The sequence below is a fragment of the Anarrhichthys ocellatus genome, unplaced genomic scaffold, assembly GCF_004355925.1.
Source record: "Anarrhichthys ocellatus isolate YVR2014 unplaced genomic scaffold, GSC_Weel_1.0 scaffold28, whole genome shotgun sequence".
Classification (NCBI taxonomy): Eukaryota; Metazoa; Chordata; class Actinopteri; order Perciformes; family Anarhichadidae; genus Anarrhichthys; species Anarrhichthys ocellatus.
In genome coordinates, this window is record NW_022280058.1 from 1,015,551 (window position 1) to 1,026,966 (window position 11,416).

Genomic DNA, 11,416 nt, shown 5'->3' on the forward strand with positions numbered 1-11,416 from the left:
ATAATGTGTGTGTGTGTGTGTGTGTGTGTGTGTGTGTGTGTGTGTGTGTGTGTGTGTGTGTGATCTAAATGTAAAAGTGTCAGGGGATTGAGTGGTGGGAGCTGTCTCCACCGGAGGGCAGTGTACGGATCCCAGTGGAGCGGAGAGATAATTGAAAAGTAGAAGAAGAAAGTGGACGAACCCAGAGCCAAGGTGCTTTAGTTGCTGTGCATTGTGGGTATGTGGGCTGATGTGTCACAGCTCGGGGTGGAGAGGAGTAGAAATCGTGATCTTCTGGGATGGGCGTCGGCTTTTAAACTTTTGGATAATTGGGGCCGAGAAGTAGAAGTGGACCTTCAGAGGGCAGTCCTTCGCTGAGGTGCTCGGTTGGTGAGTTCGGACTTGCTGTGTTGTTTGTGGGGAACCGGTCGGTGTTGGTGAAGTTCAGTGGACCTTGACAAAGCGGGGTCCTGTTGGTGCTTTTAACAAAAGGCCCCGCTCTGCTCGAGCTCTGCTGAGCGCTGAGTTGGATCTCGTTACTGGCTGTGAAAACTGGATTTAGGCAGTACTGGGTTGGACTGGTGCGGTTCTGGTCTCTAGTGGACTGAGGACTGTGGTCGGGCAGCGGGGTGAGGCCGGCTAGCCGGGTCCAGTTGGTCGTTGGGAACGGAGCGTCGGTTCTGGTCCGGTCGGTTGGTGGCCAGGTACTTCGCTCTCATACTGGAGGTGTACTGGAGAGACGAGGACAGTGAGGGAACAAAAGGAAGGAGGGGGGGGGAGGAGGAGAAGTGGGGGAGTTATGTTGGGGGAGAAGACAACCAGAGGGAGGAAGTGAAGTAGGAAAGAATTAAGAGTCAGGAGGGAAGATAACGAGAAGACGAGAAGAAAAGACGTGTTGATTATGATCACGCCTTATTTACACGGAAGAATAAAAGAAGCAATGTAGAAACAGTTTAATCATGTACATTAGATCAGGTAATGTCAATGGTTGTAAGTAACATACATAGATAGGTAGATCTATAATAGATAGATAGATATGTAGATAAATAGATATAGATAGATACGTAGATAGATAGATATGTAGATATGTAGATATATAGATAGATACGTAGATAGATGGGTAGATAGATAGATAGATACGTAGATACGTAGATATATAGATACAAACAAACACAAACACAGCAGAAATACTTTGACCAGTCATTTGGACAGCCGGGGGTTTGATTACAACAGTCACTGGTGACATAACAGCAGATTAAGGTCTGGATGGTGTTATTGTAAATTAGCAGATGTGGTCCATTTTTGTCAGTGGCTTGTAGTTAGTGCTCTAGTTCTGATGTAGTAGGTTGTTAGCCTGGTATGAGTTAGTGGTCTCGTTTGTGAGCAGCTGGCTGGTTACTGTTGGAGGTCCCTGGTTTCCTCACGGCTGCAGACACAGCGATGACAGCGGCCCGGTCCACACACCGGACTAACAATGATGAACCGGGGCCACATGGGGTGGCTGCTACAGTTCAGTACCATGGAGGTGGGGAACGTGTGCTCCTGCTACTGTTTAATGGTGAAGGGTGAGGGGGCACAGAAACAGAGGACACATACACCTCGACAGGAAAATGCACACATAGACACACTGTGGGAACAGGAGGGGGGGGGGGGGGAGCAGGAAATTTAGAGGGTTGGGCTCAAAAATGTTTCATCTTCACTGCAGGGTGCGGCCAGCTGTATCCTAAAAGGTGTTTAGAAGCACTAACGCTGCACCATCGGTGTGTGAATGGGTGAATTGAGAGGCAACATGTTAAAGCGATGTGTCCGGTAAGGTGGGATTTAGAAATGCGCTGTATAAATGCGGTCCATTTACCATTTTGTGGATTCAATTTTGTCAGTCCACGGTCTTGTCGCCCCATATGTATGAAGTTGATACTGCATGGAACAACACCCACAACTACAGTCCCAGCAGCACCTTGTCAGAGCCACAACTTTCAACCTGTTTAGTGGCAAATAGTTCAAACAAGAGGTGCAATTCAGACACCTGCAAGGATTGTGACTTGGTGTTGAAGAAAAGGGTTTTAAATGTAAATAAAACAACAGAAAAACATCTCAATGATGCCTCCGTTTGTCGTTACGTGGTCTACGAGTTCTCCTCACATGGCACTGACGGCCACAGTGACACCAACCAGACTTTGTACATCAGAAGTAGAGGACAACAATTGCACTTATCAGAAGAGACAAGCTTCTCTTTTGATGTGAAGTGCAAATCCTGCAAACAACAGACTTCTTTTTCAAACTTCCAGTTATCCCAGGCTGCCAAAATGACCTTTCCGAAAAGGCGATCCGTGATCACGGTCTAGTTTGAGCACAGAGGACACTTGCAGTGGTGTAGGGATAGGGCACTACCTTCCAATATCCACACTAGCATGCTATAAAAACAGTAGACATTAAGACACAAGTGCATTTATCAACACCATGCTTCCTTGGTTACAGTCTAGAATGATCAAGTCCCATCTCTGCGGGTTCTGCGGTTTAGAATATTTCCCAGCTGCACTGTGGGTATTGGAAGATAGTGGAGGGAGAGTGTGTTCTAGAAAGTGTGCACTTACAGAGGGTGGAGGGGACTCCCTGCCAATCAGGGGGGTGTTCTCACACCGAGGGTTCTGAAAGTTTGCGTTCTGGCTCCTGCATTATAGAATAAGAGGTTACTGCATGTGGTCACCCTGCCACTGGTGCTCAGCTGTTGATCTGTTGTCCATCTGTGGTCTGCTCATGATTACGACTTGAAGGGCAACTCCGGTATTTTTCAACCTGGACCCTGTTTCTCCATGTTTTTGTGTCTTAGTGACTAATGTGGATACACATTTTTTGAAGCTGTTCCAGTATTGAAGGAGAACGCTGCAGACGGCGGACACTAAACAGGCTGCGATGTAATTGCTCGGTCAATTTACAGCCACTAAAAGTGCTTGTTTTTTTTTCCACTGACAGACTCAGATTGTTACTTTTGTCTGACAACATTGTCGAAGAACCCTAGTGACTAAAAAAAAGGTTTTCTTTACCTTTTGCTTGATCCGGTCTGAGAAGTCTCGTTCTGAAATCTTAGCTGGCATCCACATTTACGAAATCAGCAAAATATTCAGCCATGCCATTGAAAATCCTTGAAACAACACTAAGCTATGCTTACACAACAACCTCTGCCTCAACTCTCATTCACGTTTCCACCGTTTACCTTTTGTTTGATCCGGTCCGTTAATCATTGTGACTTGTTGCCGGAAGACAACGGCGAAAACTTGAGTGAGAGTTGGAGGGAGATCAGTGTTGTCAGAGTGTGTCGTGTTGGAGTACAGAAAGTGTAGCTTCGTGTTAACTGAATATTTTGTTGATATTGATAATGTGACGCAAGATTTTAGAAAACATTTTTAGAACGAGACTTCCCTGAGCAAACACGCAGGCGAAAGGTAAAGAAGTCTCTGTCGGGTCCTTTCCGTAATGTTTCCAGACACTTATAATAACAATCTGAGCTCGTCAATGGCAAAAACAAGCCCTTTCAGTGGACGTACATTGATGGCGAGGAATTGCCCTGTGTGATTACATTACAGCCTGTTAGCGGCTGCAGCGTTCTTGTTCAATATATTGGACCAATTTCAAAAATTGTTGTCCACGTGTAACTTCGACACAAGAACGCGGGACAATAGGGTCACGGTTGAACGATAACAAAGTTCCCCTTTACTGACTGTCTGATAAATGGCCTCAGTAGTAATTATAAGTCGGGGACTTAAGCTCGCTGGCACCATATAGCCAGGGGTTAAACACCTCGGCCACAGTCCCACATAGCTGACATTCTTTCTTAACAATGCACAAAAGACAAACATTTAGTCTAACAATGGGACACTGGCTCAGTAAAATAGGACCTTTATCATTGGTCTGGTAAAAAGTATATATTGGTAAATAATAACTATTAAAGGACTAAAAAGGAGCCTCAAAGATAAATGTCCCTTGCGAGCAGTTTAGCAGCAAGCCAAACAAAGGCTATTTCCTTGATCTCTTGTATTTTATGTACAACAGCGCAACTGATCACTGATGTTAACAGTCTACACGTCTACACACCTAAGAGGTAAATATTATGGATGTCTGAAGGTTCAACTTACAGTAATAATGCAAAGAGATACATAGGTCGCTTGATATAAACAACACACATTAGTCATCGTTCAGTATTTAAAGCTCTGTTTCAGTTTGAAATAAAACGTAAGATCTTTGTACTTAAAGGACAAATAAGTGGTTTTCTATGTTTTGGTCCATTAACTATGAATATAGAGTTTAACTTACTGCCAAACCATTTTCCAAAGTATAGGTCTACTGAATGTTATTGAACTGGATTATGTGAATCTGTTCCTCTTGTTCTTGAATGTCAGATTCCACGAGCACGACAAGGGACGACATATCCTCACGCCTGTATAGTCACGCAAAGATAGCCTAACTTTCACTGTAAGGCCTTACCTATCTCAGGCAAGTGTCAAGGCTTCTGGCATGGACTCAAACTGACTACATGGAAGGGCATAAATCACTCTAAAACCCTACTAAATGCTTTGGAACATAAATCATCGGCTTATAGGATTTGTCGATGGACCAAAACATGAAAAACACGGTCCTTTAATGGTCAAAAACACTCACAAGGCCACATTGACTTTCGGAATACAGGTTTGGTCTATTTTCTTATTTCTTGCTGCAGAGTTACAGCGAACATCACATAGTACTTGATTAGCTCACAGCTAATATAGAAGCAAGCAGTGGCAGAATAGAGATGCATCTGCTAAGTTCTCTTGTTGTATTCAGAGCAAGCAGTCCTTTGGCAAACTGTAACACGTAGCAAGCAGGGTGAAAGCGTTATACTTATACTATGGAAGGTAGACTTGGACTGAAACAGGCAGGCTGGCTGATACAGCAGGCAGCAATTTTTCTATCGGTATCAAAAGGAAAGCTAGAGCGGGGTTTTAACTCACTGACAATGTGTCACAAGGGACATGCGAGCCGTACAGAGCACAAACTATCTATTCTATCTTATCGCATCGCAGGCAGTGGAGCGTTGCTATGCTGCTAGTCTGGGTCTCGGGGGTTGGGGGGTTGGGTGGGAGGGGGCAAGCATCAGCTACCTACGGCAGGCAGTGTATTGATCCTGCTAGCCTCTAGCTAGCGGTGGGTGCTAACTCACATGTATTCAGTGACGGGGGCATTGCTGACAGTGTGGGCTGTAGCGGGCAGGCTAGCTTCGCTACCGTAGCTGGAGCCACAGCTGTAGAGACTGGGCATGTGAACGCGGTACAGGTTATCGTGCACACCGCCCCGCGAGGCACCCGACTCGTCCTCTCCGTCTTCCTCATCCGTCCTTCAATTGGTCAGGGTTAGGGCAGGGCACGAGAGGGCATGATGGATAGGAGGGGGGGGGGAAGGGTAGAGGGGAGGGAGATCCGAGAGAGACAACAGAGTGTAAACAAGTGGTTGAAGAGGAGGTTAGGAGAGGGGAAGGTGTACTTGTACTATGTGGAGTCCCCTGACACACGAGACTGGGTGAGGCCATGCCTTCAGCACCAAAGCAGCTGAACAAGAAGAAAAGGAACATGGGCAGCATTCATCTACACAACAGCTCCACTACAAGTACAGTGGGGGCTCTAATGTTACTACACAGCCCAGAGCGAAGCTGTTTGTCATTGCTGTGTGTGGTTACATAACATGATAGTAGATTCCTCCACACTCTTTTAATACGTAGAAACATGCAGTCATTGTCTTCTCATGCAGTCGTCCTCTATTGACACAGAGGACTCGCTCCTGATAATTACTCTGCATTTCAAATTGTCCAAAATTGAATCAAATTGAAATAAATTTTCCTGAAAGTACTTCATGCATCGCTGAGTGCTCCATGGAACTTAAAGCAAAAACATCAGGGGGAGAAAGAACAAAAAAAAAGAAGAGATAACATGGCTGGTTTGGGAAAAACTATTTTCAGACATAAAATGGTCAAAAATGTAAAAACGGGCCAGCGACGTAACACAATGAAGCGTCAAATAAGATATGTGCTGATTTGGAAGTTGCATCTCTGGCTACAGAAATGTAATGGCTTCTACAATGTACGGCTCAACCACAAAATACATGTACGTGTGCATATGTAGACCCTATTATCAGGAATATCTGTACTATTCTTTGAGGTTGTTTTAGGGAAGTTTATAACAGCCGCCCACATATTGACGCGTACACATCAGGCCGGTAATGTTTCAAAGAAAAGAGGGCAGGAGCAGTATGAAGAACGTTAACGCAGGCATGAGGCACGACAGCAGTTACTGCATTGACTGGCCACTAGATGGAGGTGTTTCGCTCCAGCAACCAAAAAAAGAGCTAAGCACAGGCAGCGTGATGTGCAACCAACCCCAACAAACTCTGGGACATTATGGATTATTGCTTAAAACCAGCTGGGCCGGTAATTCACACCCAACAAACAAGCGTAAAACACCACAATTATGGCACAGCTGTGGTTCATTATTCAAATCGTTCACCTGAGTGTTGTCTAGAGCTCTTTGCGCTAATTTAACCAAATCATTATTTGTTTGTTTGGCTATTTGAAAAGGGGCCGTTTTATCGGACCGCGGGGGTTTGATTTCCTCGATAACCACCATCATTCGCTGAAGCCCAAAGCGTTTCCAAATCAGGACAGGGAGAGAGAAAGAAGGGACGGAACAGAAGGAGGAAGTGGGGCACAGAAAGAAAAAAAATGAAGGAAAAAAAAAACGTGGTGATACACACAATCTAACACAACACTGGTGCTCCAAGTCCACAGCGGAGAAAAAAGAAAATGAGAGATAAGTACAAACATAGAAACAAACATTCAGCCAGACTGGCAGTGCTGACGGGAGAAACAATCAAATAAACTTGCAGAGAAAACTGGATGGATGCAAAGACAGGCGTACGGGAGGAAGGAGGCCAAAACACTGACAGAGTGACACATGCATGGGCACCGAGTGGATTCCTCATGGGTCTTTCCACTGTTTTCAGGTCACAGGATGCATTTAGTTAAACAATTAGGAAGTTAGAACGAGTAACACGTTAGCTGTTAGTGAAAAGAAAAACCTTGTGCGAGTCTTGTGTGTGTGCTTGTGTGCGAGAGACTGTATATATGTGTGTGTGTGTGTGTGTGTGTCACCTCTTGCCAGGCCAGGTATGTGGCACGCTGCACACAATGGAGGAGAACATCAGAGCAGTGACGAAGGAGAAGAGAACCAGGTAGATGACGCCCTCCACCCCGTCATAACACAGCCCAGTCAACGCCTGGACGTAGTCCTGCACGGGGGAGGAGAGGCGTCAGTTGTGGAGAAAGTCTTGGATTTTGAGTTTTTCCTCTCTGGACGCACAAAGCGACTCACCATGTGTAGGCTGCGACAGTCGACCAGAGCGGTCAGCTGGTGAAGACCGACCTCGGTGGAATTCAGCACGGACTGGATTTGCTCGAGACTCCCCTGCACACAAGAAGCAACGGTTAAACACGCGCGCTCAAATGTAGACTGTCCGCCTTCATGTCCATCCTCACACACCATCTATGAACACGTGGCGCTTTCTGTAACCGCCACTACCGTCAGGCTCCCGCTAGCGCAAATCCACTCATCCGTGAAAATAAAAGAGCTACACATCATTGCGCACACACGAGCGCACCCACACACACACCTTGGTGTTGGCATAATCACGTGTCGCTGATCTCAGTAGCTCTGCCACATCATCCTGCATCTCCACCAATGCTTTGTGACTCCCTGACAGCCTCTGCAAAACACAAGAGAGAGAGACAAGAGACACAAGGACAAAAAACACGCACAAATACATCTCTGGGTTATTTGATTGCTTTACAGGTTTAAATAGGCATAATAAGCAGCATGTAAAGTATCATACAGAATTAACCCCTCTCAATCATCACTTATGACCCACTGAGTTTCTGCCCTCTGCCTGTATTTGCACTTTTTTTTCCTTCTGATATTTTGCTGTGTCGTCAAATATTGTGGCTTTGTCAGGCCCCCGGCGTATGATCCGGAGGGAGAAGGCGCCCTTAGCGGAGGTATTTGACGACCAACGTTTTGTGTCCTCGTCGAATGTTTTCGTGTGCTTCACTCTCTAACTCGCTCAACCATCTCTGAAGTTACCTGCTGGAAGGGGTTGATTTGGCCAGGGCTGCACCTCAAGTAATACTGCAGGATATCTGTGAATGAACACATACATACATGTTATTAGAATAAATATACAGTTATATGAACGAAAGGCAAACACTGTTAATATTATTCAGACTTTCTACGCCCAGAATCTCTCTATGGAGGCTCGTTAGCAGTACTACTCAGGCATAATTCTGTGTGTGTGTGTGTGTGTGTGTGTGTGTCACAGAGGCAACATCTGTGCTCTACAGAGCGGAAACAACTGACAGACAACAGAACTCATTAGACGAGTGCAAAGAGCGAAGAGAGGGAGGGAGAGGAAGAGATCGAGAGGTAGAGAGGGATAGAAGACGATGAAGAGAGAGAACAAATCAGATAATGAGCCGAAGTGAAAAAGCAGAAATGGGCTCTGGAGATTTTTTTATTTAATTATTTTAACGTTGGGGAGAGGCAGGAAGAAGAGTGGGGGGGGGGGGGGGGGGGGTGCAGGATTGCTGATGCATTGCAGTCAGCAGAGAGAGTGTCAGTCAAACTGGATACACACACACAAACGCACACACTTGTGTCTTAAAATAGAAGCAACATGTCAGGATGAAAACTGAAGTCTATTCAAGACGTTTCCGCTTATTTGTCAAACCCACAGTGTCTGTTGACCACTCAGCTCTTGATTCTTCCTTCATGATCAACACTACTGACCACACATTATACAAGCTGTTGCCGAAGTCATCCCCGGTGGAGCAGTTGTAGAAAAGGGAATGATACACAGAATCTCTGATATTTTCCTTATGTAACACAGGATTGTTTCATATTGTCAGGCCTCTAAAAATAAAACAATAAGAGGAGGAAGAAATAGTCTTCAGGTGACATCAAAGGGACATATATTTAAGCCTGTGACAGTTTTGCTTTTTATGATTCACGAGCCTAAAAGTTTTGGAAACGCTGTCTTAAAAAAACGGCTGGTACCATTTCCCTGGTTGTGTGTTTCCTTGTCTCCTTACCTTGGTCGATGACAGCGTTTTCCTTGGTTACCCTGGTGACGAAGGTATCCGGGGAAACGCAGAAGTCACTGGCGGACTGTAAAGAGGGTAAAGCACACACACACACACACACACACACACACACATGACGCATCAGCCTACAGCAGCATCCACGCTGAACACACAAGCAGTGAGGGGGGGGATTACATCACTGCGGAGCCTGAGAGCTCAGCGATGTTGCCATGGTTACACTTACAGCAGCGACAGCCAGCTCCAGGCCGAGAGACCCCCAGCTGATGATCAGAGTCAGCACACCGAGCAGACACACGCTGAAGGACACAAAGACGCATGTTTTTAAAGTCAAGATTCAGCAACAACAGCAGATTCTAGACGGGATTTGGCTCGTCCAATGGGAGCACCTTGTGTCGTAGCTTACCCAATCAGAGTGCCTCTAGAGTTGCGTATCAGGCCGAAGAGCACCAGAAGACAGATGAGTACATCGAACAGCAGCAGGCTGAGGTACCCCAGCCACCTGTGAACACAAATACAAATAGATGACACAACACACAGAAGCAACACGAGCCACAAAGTAGAGGGTGAGCTGATTTATCCGTTAACATACACCAGTTCACCTGTCCCTCCTCTCCAGACACATTTCTAGTTCCCCAAATCAAACCACTTTCCATCCGTCCCATCAGATGCCCTCACACTTCCCCTCCTTTCCCCATCAGCTGACAGCCACACCCACCTACACACCTGTTCCCACGTTACCTAATCAGCTCTGCAGCCATTTTCCCACACAGTCCTTGCCAGCTTGTTGTTTTCGTGTTATGTGCTTTTGGCTTTCAAGCCCTCTGTTACCTGAACCTGAACCTGGACGTTAACATGGACTTGTATCAGCCTGACCCTCTGCATGCAGTTGAATATATTTATTTTAACTGAGTTAAATGACCCAGAAGAAGTATCAAAGTGGCAGCCATGATTTTTTGGACTACTGGGATTTCTGATTCTCTGCCGTACACTTGTTGGATTTGCATTCCTGGTTTGAACCTCTGCCTTTGGACTTTGGATTCTCTTGTCTGCCCCTCGTCGGATTTGTTTGCATGTGCATGATTCATGCTCATGATTCTGTCAGCTCAGCACATTTCTGTTCATCCCTTGTTACTTTGCTTACTCCAGCCGTGACGTCACTGGTAAATTTTTGCTTTGGAACTTGGTTAACACCTTTGTGTTCAGGCCAGAGTGGTTGATTTGAATGGTTTTATCTTTGAAATGAACATTTGTAATGTACACTTTGTAAAATTCCCTCTGAACAGATCGGTTTCCAGTTCAATCCAGCGAATTCCTTCATGCGTTACAAAACACACATCGTTACTCGTTCGTACTGACCTGTAAAAATCAAAAGCCTCCGTCTTGTGGGCCAAGTCCTCCAGGGAAATGTCAGTGTTGGACCAGAAGGGAATGTCCACCATCAGCCTCACCAGCTCGTCCAGCTGTCCCTGCAGCTTTTGGATGATGGACACGTAGTCCGTCTGCTCCTGGAAGGCTATCTCCAGCTGGACCAAGTTCTCCTCCACTGTCTGGTTTAAGGCGAGGGCGCTGTCTGACACCTGGACATTCACGGGACAGAGAAGTTAACCTCGAAACTGCCACGAATCACATGTTTCATTCTTTTATGCGTGAGGATCCAGCAGGTAGCTCACCAGTTTCTCCACCCCGGACACGGTGCGGTTGGCGTGGCGGAGGGAGTACGCCAAGCGGCTGGCCCCATCGCTCGACTCGCCGTTTCCGTAGAACCCCACAGCGATGCCGGCGCTGGGAGGCAGAAAACAGGAAGCGTTAACACGGCGACTAATCAAACCACCGGATGGCATCAAATCAACTAATATGGATATGTATGACACATTTCTCACAGTCATACAGGCGCTCACACACTGAACGAGACTGAAGCGAAGACGGTGAAGTTATTAAGTGCAGTTCCTCTGTTAACCAGCAACAGGCGACGCTGAGCTCGCTGTTCTTTGCATTGGTGTCACCCTCCGGCCTCCGGCAGGCACAGGACTACCAGGAATGATTCTCACACACACACACACACACACACACAGAGAGAGTCTACACAACAATTGGGTCACCAGACCGCACATAATATGATCCTTCTGCAGCCCTTCATCCACACGTGACACATGCTACAAGCTACAATATCTGAGGTTCAACAGCCCCAACAGCCTTTCTTCAAAACCCTCGTACTCCTGAAGCATGTGTCACGTGTGGATGAAGGGCTGCAGAAGGATCATA

At 46.2% G+C, this 11,416-nt stretch overlaps 1 protein-coding gene across 3 annotated transcripts in view; it reads right to left on the minus strand.

Annotated features, from left to right (window-relative positions):
* Positions 1-10: 10 nt before the first annotated feature.
* LOC116392072 (protein tweety homolog 3-like) overlaps positions 11-11,416 on the minus strand; it is a 22,736-nt gene continuing 11,330 nt past the window's right edge. Inside the window, exons 4-15 of one of the 3 annotated variants that reach the window (XM_031863217.1) lie at positions 10,825-10,936; positions 10,511-10,731; positions 9,558-9,653; positions 9,378-9,450; positions 9,143-9,218; positions 8,139-8,194; positions 7,672-7,764; positions 7,374-7,466; positions 7,154-7,290; positions 5,174-5,347; positions 2,574-2,649; positions 11-710 (exon numbers count right to left, since the gene is read on the minus strand). In XM_031863217.1, coding sequence (XP_031719077.1) covers positions 576-710; positions 2,574-2,649; positions 5,174-5,347; positions 7,154-7,290; positions 7,374-7,466; positions 7,672-7,764; positions 8,139-8,194; positions 9,143-9,218; positions 9,378-9,450; positions 9,558-9,653; positions 10,511-10,731; positions 10,825-10,936 — 1,342 coding nt within the window. In that variant the 3' untranslated portion in view covers positions 11-575. Of the gene's footprint in view, positions 711-1,091; positions 1,607-2,573; positions 2,650-5,173; positions 5,348-7,153; positions 7,291-7,373; positions 7,467-7,671; positions 7,765-8,138; positions 8,195-9,142; positions 9,219-9,377; positions 9,451-9,557; positions 9,654-10,510; positions 10,732-10,824; positions 10,937-11,416 lie in introns of those variants that run through there. The other 2 variants (XM_031863218.1, XM_031863219.1) reach the window with 2 other exon arrangements.